The 16,955-nt window shown below is 45.2% G+C and overlaps 1 protein-coding gene across 1 annotated transcript in view; it reads left to right on the top strand.

Moving 5' to 3' along the window:
- The window catches only part of LOC134910840 (cytochrome P450 2C5-like), a 103,976-nt gene extending 95,750 nt beyond the window's left edge, over positions 1-8,226 (top strand). The window contains exons 8-9 of the mRNA XM_063919223.1: positions 6,072-6,213; positions 8,048-8,226. Coding sequence (XP_063775293.1) covers positions 6,072-6,213; positions 8,048-8,226 — 321 coding nt within the window. The remainder of the gene's footprint in view (positions 1-6,071; positions 6,214-8,047) is intronic.
- Positions 8,227-16,955: the final 8,729 nt, after the last annotated feature.

Genomic DNA, 16,955 nt, shown 5'->3' on the forward strand with positions numbered 1-16,955 from the left:
AACATAAATGCCCCCACAGTGCCATATACATAAATGTCCCCACAGTGTCAGATACATAAATGCCCCCACAGTGCCAGATACATAAATGCCCCCACAGTGCCAGATACATAAATGCTCCCACAGTGCCAGATACATAAATGCTCCCACAGTGCCAGATACATAAATGTCCCCACAGTGCCAGAAACATAAATGCCCCCACAGTGCCATATACATAAATGTCCCCAGAGTGTCAGATACATAAATGCCCCCACAGTGCCACATACATAAATGTTCCCACAGTGGCAGATATGCCCCCACAGTACCTGCTGTTGCGTCGACGAGGGAGGGGGAGTGCTGCTGTGGGCAGACTAGGCTGAACTACTCAGTGCGCGATTTGCGGCGCCGGCGTCTGCACTGCGCGCACAGATCAGATTAGCATAGGACCGCCTACAGCACTCCCCCTAACAGACAGGAGGCGGGCCGGGACAGATGTAGGCTGGCAGCTGCTGCAGGCTACAGGACAGGGCCGGCTCAAGGCTCCAATATGGTGGCTCCAGCGTGCGGCGCCCATTAAGGGTAGCGCCCTGTGCGGCCACTCAAGTCGAACATGCCTGGAGGCGGCCCTGCGACAGAGTAATAAGAAATATAGGGGCAGATGTATTAAGCCTGGAGAAGGGATAAAGAAGTGATAAAGCAGTGATAAGTGCAAGGTGATAACGCACCAGCCAGTCAGCTCCGAGTCCTAACTGTCAATTTACATATTGGAGCTGATTGGCTGGTCCGTTATCACCTTGCACTTATCACTGCTTTATCACTTCTCCAGGCTTAATACATCTGCGCTTGTGTTTGGTAATTCAAACCCACCTACAGTATATTGGGTGTGCATCCACTTTTTGTAACGGCACTTGCAGAATGATATATGCAGTTGTCCCTCTCCATGTAACTCCATTTATTTGAAAAGAGAATGAGCTGGTTATTTAGCATATCAAAAAGTCCAACAGTAAGTTCACAATATTCCAGAAGATACAGTTGGTGATAATGTCATAAAATCACCGAAGTGGAAGCTAATTCTCAAAGGTGATCCTTCTAGTGTGGATTTGTGTCTGTTGTTCTCCTTATATGCATTTCATGGTGTATCTTGCTGCTGCTCATCAGAGGCATATGAAATTGTTGATATTTCATAGCAGGACGATTCTTTCATACAACCCTAACCTCCCCTCACCACAGACTAACCCTAGCCTCCCCTCCCCACAGCCTAACCCTAACCTCCCCTCCCCACAGCCCGACCATAACCTCCCCTCCCCACAGCCTAACCCAAACCCTCCCCTCCCCACAGCCTAGCCCTAACCTCCCCTCCCCACAGCCCGACCATAACCTCCCCTCCCCACAACCTAACCCTAACCTCCCCTCCCCACAGCCTAACCCTAACTTCCCCTCCCCGCAGCCTGACCCTAACCTCCCCTCCCCACAGCCTGACCCTAACCTCCCCTGCCCACAGCCTGACCCTAACCTCCCCTCCCCACAGCCTAACCCTAACCTCCCCTCCCCGCAGCCTAACCCTAACCTCCCCGCAGCATAAAACTAACCTCCCCTCCCCACAGCCTAACCTCAACCCTCCCTCCATACAGCCTAACCTTAACCTCCCCTCCCCACAGCCTGACCCTAACCTCTCCTCCCCACAGCCTAAAATGAACTCTCCTCCCACAAACTAACCTTATCCCTCCCCCCACAGCCAAACCCTTACCCTCCTGGTATACTCACATTCGGGATTCCTGCTGTTAGGATTTCGGCATCAGTATTCAGACCGCTGTCAGGATTCCAATGCCAGTATTCTGACTGCCAGGATCCCAAACACTGGGATCCCAACTACATTCCATTTATTTGGAATACTGGTTTACAGATAATCCACCTCTACAGATGGAGGTTGGATCACAACAGTCTTCAGTAATCACATAAAATGACAGGAATTCCATTGGATTACTGTGTTATGTGGTAGGATATGATTTGATCCTAAAGAGCAGTATACATGCTATTTAGGCTACTGAGCCTATTATAAATCTATACTCTTCAATTTTGCATTACCACCATTAATTACAATCTCTAGGGTATATGAGTAACACTGAAAAGAATAGGACAGAGACAGCATATTTAGGAGAATTGATGGTAAGCTGGAAGTAATAAATTAAATTTAAAGGCACACCTGATGGCAGGTGGCTCACTGAAAGTCTAATTGGGTAAGAGAGAGGCGAGGAGCAAGCCAGGAAGAGTCCTAAATGTTAGAGAGTGGAAGTGGTGACCAGGGAGGAGGGGAGGCACATAGTTGGCCATCGACCATCAATGGTAACAAACTACTCTACCAATGGTAAATGGTTTTGCCATTGATGGCAGAGATCCAGTGGTTCTCTATCATTGATGGTACAGAGCCATCCATTGAATTTTATTTCTCTACATGCTGCTGGGACACGGAGCCTATCTCCTCCATCTGATGATCCTACAAATCCCCAGGCTCTGTCTGGCATGCAGCCCAGTAAGTAATAGAGCAGGATGACCATTCCTGGGTGAAACTATTGATGGTTCCACTGTGAATGATTTTATATGGTACCACCAATGGTGACCATCAATGGTTAACCCACCGATTGCCATCCTTTTGAGACAGCAATCATGAGCAAAATGAAGAGGGTACAAGGGTGTATGTGAGGAGATGAAGATAAATAACTTTTTAGATAAGAGAGAAGAGTTTGAATTTAATTCTGAGTGGAATAAGGAGCCGATGGAGTGACTGGCAGAGTGGAACAGCAATGCAGAGTGACAAGAGGAATAAAAACAGGTAGCCGAGTTGAGGATAGAATAGAGAGCTGTAATTAATGAAGGCCAGAGAGCAGCACATTACAGTATTCAATGTGGGATAAAATAAAGGCATAAATGAGAATTTTATCAGCATTCAGGGTTAGAAAGGGACATATTCTTATAAAATTGTGGAGGTGGAAACAGCAAGATTGCGAAAGAGACCATATGTGAGAGGAGAGGGAAAGAACAGAGTCAAGGCAATACCTAGACATCAAACTTGGGGAATGGGGAAAATCAGACATTGTCAACAGAGAAGAAGATGGTGGGAGTAGAGAAGGCCTTGGCTAGGAGACAGATGATGAGTTCATTTTTTTTAAATATTGAGTTTCAGGAAAGTTGTGCCATCCAGGATTACAGAAAGGGGGTAACATGGAAAAGAACAGAAGGAGGGATCTCGATGGAATAGAAGTAAATACAGATATTGTTGGCATAGAGGTGGTGCCAAAGTCCAAAGGAACTGAAAAGCTCCCCAAGAGATGCATAGAGATAGAAAATTTAGGCTCAAAGACAGAACCTTTGAAAACCCCAACAGGAAAAGGAAATGGAGGAGAGGTGAAGGTGGATGTAAATAAAGAGAAAGTGCACATAGACAAGTTGGAGGTGAACTAAGAGAAAGCTGAATCACAAAGCCCAGTGTAGAGTGGCTTGGAGGACAAGGGGGCGGTCAACAGCGTCAAATGCCAATGTTAGCATGGAGTATAAAATAGCAAACTAACCTTAGGATTTGGCTGTGAGGAGTTCATCAGTGACCTTGGTGAGGGCAGTTTCAGTGCAATAAAGAGATTGAAAGCCAGATTGAAGAGGATCTAGGAAGGAAGGGGAGGAGAGCAAGAAGGTGAGATGGTTGTACACTTCCTGCTCATAGACCTTGCAGGCAAAATGGAGAAGAGAGAGGGGGCAGTTGTTAGCAAAGGGGAGCAGTCAAAAGAGGGTTTCTTAAGAAAGGGAAAGACCAGGGAATTCTTGAACGATGAATGGAAGGTGCCAGAAGAGAGAGATGATTACTTGATCATTTGTGCTATATGAGAGCATGCTTCAGGGGAGTAGGATCAGAGGAGGATGGAGAAAATGGAGTCAAGGGGACAGGCGGAGTATAGAAAGGTGGAGAGGAGGGCATGTACTTAAGCTTCAGAGACTGGGTAAAAAAAGGACAAATTTGGCAGTGGAAAGTATCTATCAATATAGAGAAGGTGAAAACTATGTTATGCAGACATATAAAAAGTAATATTGTATCAAGGTTTGATATTTTCATAGAAGCCGGAAACCCAGATACATACTGTACATTCAAGGTAGACTAAAATAGTCCCCTGAGAGTTAGTTGATCCTCATGATAATAGAAAAGTGCTATTTTCACAGGGCTATATTAGGCAAATTGGTTGACAAACTTATTGTATACTGTTAGGGGCAAGTCTAGCATAAAGTCACTATACAGGAAGTGTTGCGATACAAGACGACTGTGGGCCTGATTCAGAGTTGCATGCAAAGCCGATGCTCACGGAATTGAACAATGTTTTGCCGCTGCGCTGGGCAAAAATCAATGAAAACTACTATAGCACGTGATACACACACTGGGGTAAATTTACTAAGATGGGAGTTCTGTTTAAGATGGGATGTTGCGTATATGCAACCAATCTGATTCTACTTCTCATTTATCTAGCACCTTCTAGAAGATAATACCTGGAATCTGATTAGTTGCTATGGGCAACATCCCATCTTAAACAGAAGTCCCATCTTAGTAAATTTACCCCATTGTGCGCAGAAAGATGCTGTGATTATTGAGACACACCTGGACAGGAAGCTAAACAGACGCGCAGAGATGGGCTATCTTATGGCTGGTGTCAGTGTCGGACTGGGGCATGAAGGGCCCACCGGGGGAATGCAGCGATGGGGCCCATATTTAGGGGTGTGGCCAGCCTACAAAGGGGGTGTGGCCAGCCTCTACAGAGGATTGAAATACACAATTGTCTTGTGCAGTGTAATGCAACATATCTACCATGTATAATACAAGTGCACAGTCTGGAACCTGATCCCTAAAGAAGGAGTGGGCCCTCAGGCAGTGGGGCCCACCGGTGGTTTCCCCTGTACCCCTGTGGGCCAGTCCGACCCTGGCTGGTGTGTCACTGAAGTGTGTGCGTACACAGGCGCTCAATCGCTCACTTTGGAGGCTATAGTCAGGCTGTAAATCTGCACCTGCCACAGTGTTGGTGGAAGCTTTGATGCTGCTACAGATGGTGGAATCTAAAGACGCACACGGCAGTATAACATTGTCTGTGGACGATGAAATGGGCGCCTCAGTCCTTGCATATTCATATGCAGGGATGTATACCAGGGAAGGGCTTTGTAGCATCATTTGCATAAAGACCGGCAATAAATGCAGCTATGGCCACATCGGCCCACCTCTGCGTCCACCTCTGAATCAGGCCCTATGTATCCTCATCACCCCTGTTAAACAAATTGGCAAGTAGAGTAGGGGGTGACCTATAAAGCATTTACCTGCTCCCACCCAGCACTTACTGCAATAAAGGACTGCACCATAAATGTTGCGAAAATACATAAAACTAAATATCGTGAACAATAATAACCTGAAAGTTTTAGGGATATATTCAATTGTCAGCAGCTTCCGACTGATTTAGGTCAGAAGGGGTTCCGACCTATTCAATAGGGGCTGTTTTTTTCTGACAAGTCGGGAATTCCCGACTTTGTCGGAAAAACACATGGATCGGCGGAATAGCCGCGGATCCACGTGCTGTTGTCAGAAATGAGGCCAAATCCGACAGGTTTTGGCCCCGTTTCCGACATTCTCAATCCGACGTTAAAAAAAGTCAGATTGAGGAGATGAGACGGGGTCGACGCTGTAGAAGCGCAGCTGGATGCGGCTGTCCTCGGTCATCTGCAGCTCCCCGCTCTCTGACAGCCGGGTCTCCTGGTCGCTGCTTACCAGCTTGAAGCCCAGGATGAGGGGCAGCTGCTCCAGGCCCGGGGAAGCAGGCCTGGGTGGCACACAGCGCCGGGGTGAGCAGCAGCAGCAGCACGGGGAGGATGAGGATGCCCGGCCGGCACTGGGCTGTGTGGTAGCATGGATGGGACACCAAGAACTGCCAAATCTGACAATCGGATTTGGCCACTCATTGAATAGTGCATTGTCGGATCTGACTTGAATTGAATATACCCCTAAGACTGAAAATGTCCTGTACATACTGTAAGCATCACTTATGTCACTGAAGTAAATCCTTCATTTTCTTCAGGGGACGCACATAATCCCACTGCTGACGTCAGTGCTGTATGACAAGGATTACTTTGAAAAACCAGAAGAGTTTTACCCGGAACATTTTCTGGACGCAAGCGGCAACTTCGTGAAGAATGAAGGATTCATGCCTTTCTCAGCTGGTGAGTCACATCTATTTCACAGCATACAGTACATTGCATACCTCCCAACTTTGCTGTGCGGGGAAACAGGACTGTGTGCGTGCTCGCCCAAAAGGGGGGCATGGCCCCAGAAAAGGGGCAGAGCCTTGTGGCACACCCATTAACATCACTGTGGAGGCATGCCCAGAACTCTCCAAGATGCTGGCCTTCCACCAGGCTCCTCTACACTGCATCTATTCTCCTGCTGCTCACCCGCGCAGAGCAGCAGTGTGTGCTCTCTCCAACTCCCCACCACCACCATTGCAGGGCACTGTGGCCTGCAGGTGGAATAGTGGTACAGTCCAACAAAAATGAGACAGTTGGGAGATTTGGATATTGTATGATTTCTAGAAGTCCTAAGAAAGGAGGACGTTATATGTTAGTCCAACTGCTACTGTAAATTTGGTGGGCAGGAGAGCAGATCTTGGTGTAGTTTCTCTAGAAACAAACCAAGTAGCTATGTTCATCCATGTTCCTGCTCTATCAGGTAACTGACCCTCTTATAGAGTAACAATGTACTGTACAATGCAAGTACACAGTCAAGGAGCTTACATTATAGTAGGAGTTGGGGCCCACCGGCAGTGGGCCCCAAAACATCTTCTATGTACTCAAAATGCTCTATTTCACATCCTATTTCACACAAAGACTGATACAGAAAAGTTACGTCCAACTCAAGATAGGACGGATATACACAAGGATGCGTAAATCCCCCTCTGCACATGCACTGAATGCATTTTAGCAAAATTTGTATTATTATTGACTGTGGGGGTAATTCTGAGTTGATCGCTGCAGGAATTTGTTAGCAGTTGGGCAAAACCATGTGCACTGCAGGGGAGGCAGATATAACATGTGTAGAGAGAGTTCGATTTGGGTGGGTTATTTTGTTTCTGTGCAGGGTAAATACTGGCTGCTTTATTTTTACACTGCAATTTAGATTGCAGATTGAACACACCCCACCCAAATCTAACTCTCTCTACACATGTTATATCTGCCTCCCCTGCAGTGCACATGGTTTTGCCCAACTGCTAACAAAAATCCTGCTGCGATCAACTCAGAATTACCCCCTGTATTTCAAGCTTTATTTTAATATTGCAAGGGTCCATGCTAATAATCATGATTAGCATATGACTAGATGCACTAGCAAGAGATATGGCTGACTGGCATGTTTACAGCTCTGTCCAGGTTTCATGTACACTTACAATGCTTTGGCCGCTACTTACTCACCCTTCCCTCAGTGATCCTGCCAAGCCGGTTGTAAAAAAGCACAAGTGCCAGATGCGTGCAGGTCTACATATGGGATCGTGCACAGTACCAATTAGTGTATTTTACAAATGGACATAAGCACAACTCCGCAGCAGCATCAAGGTGGAGCCACATTGCTTCCCATAGCAGTGCCTGTTTTCTGCCTGTATATGTCACACTCCAAGGAAAGGTCATTGTAAGAATAGGTTATTAAATTGCAGCACGGATTCTGTAGGTTTCACATGATCTTGGAAAGGGCTGAGCAAGCTGTTATGGTTCTTACCAGGGATTTAAAGGCTCCCACTACCCAATTACTCATTGATCATCTTAGTATAAAAGGCTCAGTATATATTAAACCTTTTCTTTTAATCTTTTTACTTTATTATTTATTATATAAATGTGCAATATCTATAATGCAATTTTATAATATGCACAAATGTATTTAGAGCTAAAGAGTTTATTATTAAAATTTGGTCAGTGAATAATAATGTACTTTGCTGAATTTGATAATGTTCTGTATCTGGTAGAGGAATAATAATGTTTAGATTGTCTCTCACCTGTTCCTCTGTTCTAGGTAAGAGAAGTTGTGCCGGTGAGAATTTGGCCAAAATGGAGCTCTTCATGTTCTTCACGAAGCTGCTGCAGAACTTCACCTTCCAGGCTCCTCCAGGGGCCACACTGGACTTGAACCCTGCACCTGGGATTACAAGCTCTCCTATGAGTTACATGATTTGTGCTGTGCCTCGTACATGAAGAAATGGAGTTGCAATATACACTAAGAAAACTAATACAGGTTGAGTATCCCTTATCCAAAATTAAAAATCCCACATTTTTGGGTCCTCTACTGAGATAATGACATATATATTATATATTATGTGTATATATAGATAAATTATATAAATATATAATATACATATATATGTGTCAGTATCTCAATAGGGGAACCAAAAATGTGTGATTTTGAATTTTGGATAAGGGATACTCAACCTGTATTTAATATTTTCCTAGCTAGATTTATGGGGAGAGAAAAAAAGGAAAATAATATGCTATGAGATGGGGTTGGGAGCAATTTTCAATGTCTACCTATTCAATGCAGTAAAGCGTTGAGGAACCATTCATGATCTATATTCTTATGAACAAGGATCAGTCACCGCATCCACCAAGCATTGTACATTATATTAATATAGTTATAATAGTGACCAACCAACCAGCTCCTTACTGTCATGTTACAGTCTGTGTTTGAAAAATGACAGTTAGGTGCTGATTGGTTGGCACTTTATCACCGTGCAATTTATCACTCCCCAAGGCATAATAAATCTGGGCCAATGTGTCCTGTAGCTAAGACTGGGAAGTTGTAATATTTGAGATTTCCATCTTTTTCTGCACAAGCTGTGTACAGAAGATGGATGCAGGACAATATTATCCAAAAGGCTGACTAGGCTGAAGCCTAGGGGCTAGCAGGGATTGGGGCCAATCTTTTTTTTTTTTTTTTTTTTTTTTTGCTGAAGCACTGTTGAGTGCATCCTAGAGCTCCCATAGTCAAAGGCACTTTGTACTCTGTGCACAATCATAGTCAGCTGAGGTTTATTTTGAGACAATGGGGGGAGAGAGAACAGACCAATAGCGCACTAGCGCTATTTCAAAAGAGAAAAGAATAGGGAAAAAGGATTATGCTGTGAAAAAAGAGGTCAGCAGACTTTATTTCACTTTATTAACTCTGTTTCCCAAACATCAGCTGTAGTGAGGTGAAAGATTGCAGTGCCAGAGATGTCCTAAAATACCTGAAAGCCTAGGGGCCTGGCCATGGGTCAATACAGCCATGAATGGATGTACTGTACAATTAAAATTATACCAAAGGCACCATTAAAAATTAAGTAATTACCCTACAGCATACTTTCCAACTCTCCCAGAAGGTGCCTGAGAGTCTTGACTTTGGGGCATCTCATGCCACTCAACAGTGATGGCCAATCAACTGATGCTGCGCACTTCCTGGGAGGCTGGATAATGCGATTATGCATTAAATTATGTTATCCCTGCTGTAAAATACAGCAAATCGCAGTTTTAGAGAGTGGAGCAGGCTACACATTTAGACCTGTCCCTCCCATAAAATGCAACAAGCCGCAGCTTAACCACTGGGGTAGGACTATGATGTCTAGTATGTGGCTTTACACGGCCCCATGACTTCTCTACATTAATTGTATCAAATATTTATTTATTAATAACATTTCTGTCACGCACAATGAATGGGCTTTATATAATCATTGCCTACCGTATTATACAAACATTCAGGAGCTTGCTCTTTTACCCTAAAGAAGTTTGCAGTGAAGTTTTATCATGATTAAATTATTTCCCAATTCACAAAAAATGACAAGCTGCTCAAAGCAATTTATTGGCCCCTAACAGGTGCATGCATAGGAGAGACCAATCTAGACAAGAAAAAAAACACAGAATTCCCCAGCACACTATAATGCGCCAGTAGATAGGATTTACATCCTATATAATAGTAGAAATGCAGAGATCTCAGTTACATATATTTGCAAAGATACTGTATGATTAAGCCACCAGCAACATTATGGAGTCTCTGATAAGGTGGTCCTAATATTACATGATAATAGTACCCACTTTGGGTCATACCCTTATCTATTGCTACATGATAATAGCACATACATTTATATATTTCTAAATTCACCTGGCAACACCCCAAGATCCTCCAAATGGCACTTCAAGAACCAACATAGAAACCTATGGGGACTGCTATTGTTGTAAATGGTAGAATATGGAGATCATTCCGAGTTGATCGCTAGCTGCCGGTGTTCGCAGTGCAGCGATCAGGCTAAAAATCGGCATTTCTGCGCATGCGTATGCACCGCAATGCGCATGAGCAACGTACGGGTACAAAGTCCTTTGTGGTTTTGCACAGGTTCTAGCAAAGCTTTCAGTCGCACGGCCGAACGCAGGAAGATTGACATGAAGTGGGGGTTTCTGGGTGTCAATCGACCGTTTTTAGGGAGTGCTTAGAAAAACACAGGTGTGGCTGGGCGAACTCTGGGCGGGTGTGTGACGTCAGAAGCCGTCCCTCCGTCGTTAGAATCAACGCACACAAAGAGTAACTAGAGGGCTGGTCTTGTTTTGCACAAAATGATTTTGCAGGCGTGCTGCTGCACAAGCATTTGCACTTCGGCAAAGCGAAAATACACTCCCCGGTGGGCAGCGACAATGCGTTTGCACGGCTGCTAAAAGTAGCTAGCGAGCGATCAACTCAGAAAGACCCCCTATATCGGAGATATCTGTTGTGGTCCCTCCATCATACGTCATAGGGGTCCATAATATTTTAGGATTCCCCCTTAAACTAGGGATAGGCCGCAAAAATACTTAAATAAATATGCCCCTGACTGTCACACTGTAGTGCCCCTAGTTAACCTTATATGACAACTGTAGTGCTCTCGTTTCCCATCTCAATATCAACTTACAGTATCTTCTATTAACATGCGGTAGAAATAAAGGGGGAGGATTAATTGTAGAAGGGGACAAACTGGAATTTTAGTTTGGAGGGCTATTTTACCACTTATATTATTAATATACATATGTCCGGTATGTGCAGAGAGGGATTGTTGCTGTTGTGCTATCCACTCCTACTATATGATGTGCACTATTGCATTTGTGTTTTGGTTTTGGTTCTAATTTGTTATTGTGTTTTGGTTTTGCATCTGTTTTGTTTTTTAAATTGATAAAAATAGCTAAAATCATGCAATGTGGGCCTGTTTTTGTTCCTAAAGTATTATTTACCTCAAAACATTCATTTCTAGTAATTTTCAGTCAATTTTGACTGGCTTGGGTACAGGATACCGGCGCTTAGAAGGCCAGTGGTCTGAAAACAGACACCTGTATACCGACGGCCAGGATCCCGACACTTTATTGTAAGCATTCTAACCTTCCCCATTTCCTCTCCCTAACCCTCCCTTACCACAGTCAAACCCTAACCTCCCCCACCCACGCAGGCTCCCCCTAACCGTCCCTTCCCGCAGCCTAACCCTCCCCCCCACAGCCTAACCCTAACTCTCCCCCGCAACCTAACCCTAACCTCCACTTGATATTTATGGCCGGGATGTCAGCTGATGGGATTCTGGTATCGGCATTCTGACAGCTGTCGTAATTCCAGCACCGGTCTTCTGATCGCCAGATCCCGTACGTTGGCATGGCAACTAAAGGGGTAATTAAGACCTGATCGTAGCAGCAAATTTGTTAGCAGTTGGGCAAAACCATGTGCACTGCAGGGGGGGCAGATATAACATGTGCAGAGAGAGTTAGATTTGGGTGGGGTGTGTTCAAACTGAAATCTAAATTGCAGTGTAAAAATAAACAGCCAGTATTTACCCTGCACAGAAACAAAATATCCCACCCAAATCTAACTTTCTCTGCACGTTATATCTGCCCACCCTGCAGTGCACATGGTTTTTCCCAACTGCTAACAAATTTGCTGCTACGATCAGGTCTGAATTATCCCCTATCTCACTTCTAACCATCTCACAGTTCACAATATTGTCCAACAATATTGTCCAAGGGCTGGCTGGCTAAACTAAGCAACAGAGCAGCAGCACAAACACACAGCAGTTTAAAAGAATACAGCACATCTACAGTATGAAACATTGTGGCACAGCAGTGGCAGACAGATTGGCAATTTAATAAACTATACAACCCCATAGATACCAAGAATGTTTTCATTAATCAAGAACTACTGTAGATCAGAGGCCCAAGGAGAGTACAGGGAAATGGAGTAGAGTATGAATGTAGTGGAACGCAGGTAAAGGATTGATTGATTGATTGATTGATTGATTTAAATGATTTATTGAGCCTGAAAATAAAGGCTGAATAGCTCTGCAACAACTATTAATTTTATTGGCTTCTCTTTCAACCCTTGCCAGGATGGAATCCTTGGCAATTAACATTGTATTCTTTTCTGGTAAAAAAAAATGTGTTGCAAATTAATAATGTATTAGTACAATAACCAGTAAAAATGTTTTTCTATGAAAAGAGGCCATCCCTAAAGCCCCCCAAAAAATGCAGCCCAAAAGTGGTGCAAAAATTGTCCTTGGGCCTTCCCACCCACCCTTATTTTGGATATTAGCGACAGGGACTGACTGTTTTGTGGCTAAAGAGCTTGGTTTGTTTGGAAGAGGTCATTCTCTTCATCCGAATACTCACCCTCATCAGTGTTAATATCATCATACAATATTAACTAGTAATAGTACTTGGTTGCTGCTGCTAGTCTTCTGTCCACTGATCCATATCAACTAACAGCGCTATTAGGGCTTTATTCAGAGGTGGATGCTAATTTCGGACATCTGTGCATGCTCAGCGTTCGCAGTGTGTGGGCATTCACATCAAACTGCGATTGCATCCGGAAGGTTAGATGCTGTGCACAGGGAGGCGCCGGCCTGGTGAAGTGCTCTCCCCGCTCTGCTGCTTGCTGCACCTGTCAAAGTGTATGACAGGCAGTGGCAAGCTATGGCAGTGCAGGAACACTTCATTCCTGCTCCCCATACCCAGGTCTCCCCACACCTCGGAAGTAGAGAAGGGGAATTGTCTGGGCAGGGCCGGTGCAAATCGGTAAGCAGGTCTATGCATTGCAGGACAGCTCGGGACTGGAGAGGTGCCTTCCCTGCTCTGCCGCACCGGCCGACCTGTCAGCTCCATGAGGCAGGAGCAGCATCAGAGCCGGGCTATCAGGTGGTGGGGAGCCGAAGGAAAAAAACAGATGAAATGCTCCACAACCAGGAGGAAAGAAAGCTGCTGAAAGTGCTGATGTCCTCAGACACACCCCCTCCATAAGCATGGCGGAAATCTTTGGAGACAGAGAGTGGGAGCTGCTGCAGCCTGGGCTGAGGTGAGAGTGTATGTGTGTAATGGGCCAGCGTCCATCTCACCCATCAGCTGTCACCCCCCTCAGGCATCCCATGTACTCCATCTGGCCTGTCAGCTTCCAATCATTAGTACTGGTCACCAGGCCAGCTGTGTCTGCTATGCCACCTCATTACCCCATTCCTAATTCACTGCCTTACCCGGTGATGGCAGTGTAGGTGAGACAAATTATGTGTAAGTGGCACTACTGTGGGCATTATGTGTAAGTGGCATTATTATTTATTTAGTAACAGTTTCTTACATAGCGCAGCAAATTCCATTGTGCTTTTCAATTGCTGTGGACATTATATGTAAGGGGCATAACTGCGGGCATTATGTGTAAGTAGCATTACTGTGGGCATTATGTGTAAATGGCATTACTGTGGGCATTACATGTAATCGACACTACTGTGGACATTGTGTGTAAGGGACACCACTGTGGACATTATGTGTAGGGGCACTACTGTGGGCATTATACATAAGGGACACTACTGTGGGTATTATGTGTAAGTGACATTACTGCGTCATTATATGTAAGGGGCATTACTGTGGGTATTATGTGGAAGTGGAATTTCTGCAGGCATTATGTGTAAGTAGCATTACTGTGGGCATTATGTGTAAATTGCATTACTGTGGGCATTATGTGTAATCAGCACTACTGTGGGCATTATGTGTAAGGTGCACCACTGTGGACATTATTTGTAAGGGGCACTACTGTGGGCATTATGCGTAAGGGGCATTACTGTGGATATTATGTGTAAGGGGCATTACTGTTTTCATTATGTGTAAGTAGCATTGCTGTGGGCATTACTGTATGTGTAAGTGGCACTACTGTGAGTATTATGTGTAAGGGGCACCACTGTGGACATTATGTGTAAATGGCATTACTGTGGGAATTATGTGTAAGAGGCATTACTGTAGGTATTATGTGTAAGGTGCTGTTATGTTCAGCGTATTTGGAACCCAAGAGAAGAGTTCCGAGTACAGATACGTGAAGCTGCGGCAGAACTGAGATACGCAGCTACCCCTAACAAAAATCGCTGACTCCGTTGTCCTTCCCAGGGTCGATTAATGCCTGCAAGACTATGGTTTCTTGTGCCCTCGGCAGCCGCGTTTGAATGGGCGAATTAGGTCCGCCCAGACACCGATGCCCCCCGTTCTTAATTGGTGACAAGGCGTTAACCAAGACAGAGAGAACAAGGGGAAAACTAACTAAGACAGACATGACAATGAAGAAGAAGACTACAGAAAATAAATAACTAGTTTATGTGCGGCACGGCCGCCAAGAAAAAACGCAAACCAGAGTAACGCTGCTCAAGTGCCGAATACGAACCCATCGTAGTACGGCAAGGACAACAGTTGCAGAAGCCTCTGCAGAAAACACAAAGACGAGAATAAGGAAAGTACGGCTTCAGCCATAAGGTGTGGCAGAGCCGCTACTCACGACACCGGGAAAGGTGCACGCAGGAAGCAACCAGGATTCCAAGGCTCTAAATTCAAGATCACTCGGCTGGAAGGCAGGAATTGATCCCCAGGACCAGACTCAGGCAAACAGGACACAGGATGCTGGAACGTACAGGCTGTAAACAGTAACACTCCAGAGGCATGTACAGGCTCCACAGGAAGCTATCACCGGCGGGGCTGCCCTATTCTGGCTCCCATAAAAAGCCCTGCAGACTAATCACCAGGCAGCCCAACCCCCGGATCCTGATTAATGCAGCTGTCGGCTGGCGCGCAGCATGCGGCGTCCCGGCTACTTAGTAACAGCTGGGACTGCAGTGCAGGGCAGCCGCTTGGCGTATCCGGTTGCTAGGCAACCGTCCGGGGACAGGGAGTTAGCGGCGGAAGTGACGCACAGGCCCCGTTGCTTAGCAATGGTCGGGAGCCGCCGCGACCCACCACCGCTGACAGTACCCCCCCCTTGAGAAGGGCTTAAGGAACCCCTAAACAAAGGCTTATGAGGTAATTCTTGAAAAAACATCTTTTTTAGTTTGGGGGCATGCAAATCCTTGTCCCGGACCCAAGATCTCTCCTCTGGACCATACCCCTTCCAATGGACCAGAAAATACAGCAGACCATGGGAAAAATTAGAATCCAAAACCCTCTCTACCAGGAATTCCTGTTGGCCCCGAATATCCACAGGGGGTCTACCCTGGATAATTTTCTGAGGAAATTCCTGGGAAGGACACATGGCTTGAGCAGAGAACAATAAAAGGTGTTGGAAATTTTAAGTGATTTCGGCAATTGCAGCTGAAAAGCAACCGGATTAACCTTTTTGATAATAAGAAATGGCCCGATGAATCTGGGTCCCAATTTAGCCGAAGGTTGTCGGAGTTTGATGTTACGGGTTGTCAACCACACCTTGTCTCCCACCTTAAAGGTGCATGGATGTCAGAACCTATCCGAAAAAAATGCTCCCGGAAAGCAGCTTTCTTAAGAGCAAGGTGTACCTTTTTCCAAATAGCTCTGAGGCGGGAAGTTAAGGCCAAGGAAGAAGATGGGCAATTATGAGTAAAGGAATTGGCTCTAGCATGAAAGCCAAGGACCGAAAAGAACTGAGACACCTTGGTGGATGAATGACAGGCGTTGTTGTAAGCATACTCGGCCAGAGGAAGATAATTCGACCAATCGTTCTGAAGCTTGGAGGTATAAAGACACAGATACTGCTTCAGTGATTGGTACACACGCTCTGTCTGCCCATTGGACTGTGGATAGTATCCAGAGGTTAAACTGAGTCTCATGTTTAACGAGGCACAGAAGAGCTTCCAGAAACGGGCAATAAACTGCGGTCCCTGGTCCGAGACAATTTCAATGGGTAATCCTGAAAATATGGCGAAGGAACAAGACTGCCAAAACCTGAGCGGACGGCAATCGAGGTAAAGCAATGAAATGGGCCATCTTGCTAAATCGATTCACTACCACCCAGATCACCTGAAAACCAGAAGAGAGTGGAAGATCCATCACGAAATCCATAGAAATGTGTGATCATGGCCTGACTGGAATGGCTAGAGGCAGGACCTGCCCCACAGGCAGAGACCGGGACAACTTGTGCCTAGCACAATCTTGACAAGAGAGAACAAACTCCCTAACATCCTTGGAAAGATTAGGCCACCTCACAGAGCGAGAGAGTAACTCCAATGTTTTAGCAATACCAGGATGGCCAGCAACTTTGTTGTCGTGAAACTCGGCAAGGACACAGCCTCTCAAGAACTCTGGAACAAAGAGACAGCCAACGGGAGTGTTTCTGGGAGCCTGCTGCTGAACCTGAACTAATTGGCCGGTCCAGATAGAGGATGCTGGAATAATAGGAGTGGCAGGTGTGAATGCCAAATTGCTTTCTCACAAATATTTAAAATGCCCGCTCTAATATATATTGTAAATGCCTGCACCTCTTATTACCATATACGATAAAAGTGCGCTGTACATCGCAAAACACTGCATCCCATAAGAGAAAACAATACACCCACACATTATCTGAGTTCCAAAGCTCATTGATGTATATATTTGTTATTAAAAGGATATGGATTCAATATATATTACAATGTACAGTATACCTATAATTACATGATTACAACTCACACAGT

The sequence above is a fragment of the Pseudophryne corroboree genome, chromosome 4, assembly GCF_028390025.1.
Source record: "Pseudophryne corroboree isolate aPseCor3 chromosome 4, aPseCor3.hap2, whole genome shotgun sequence".
NCBI classification, from domain to species: Eukaryota; Metazoa; Chordata; class Amphibia; order Anura; family Myobatrachidae; genus Pseudophryne; species Pseudophryne corroboree.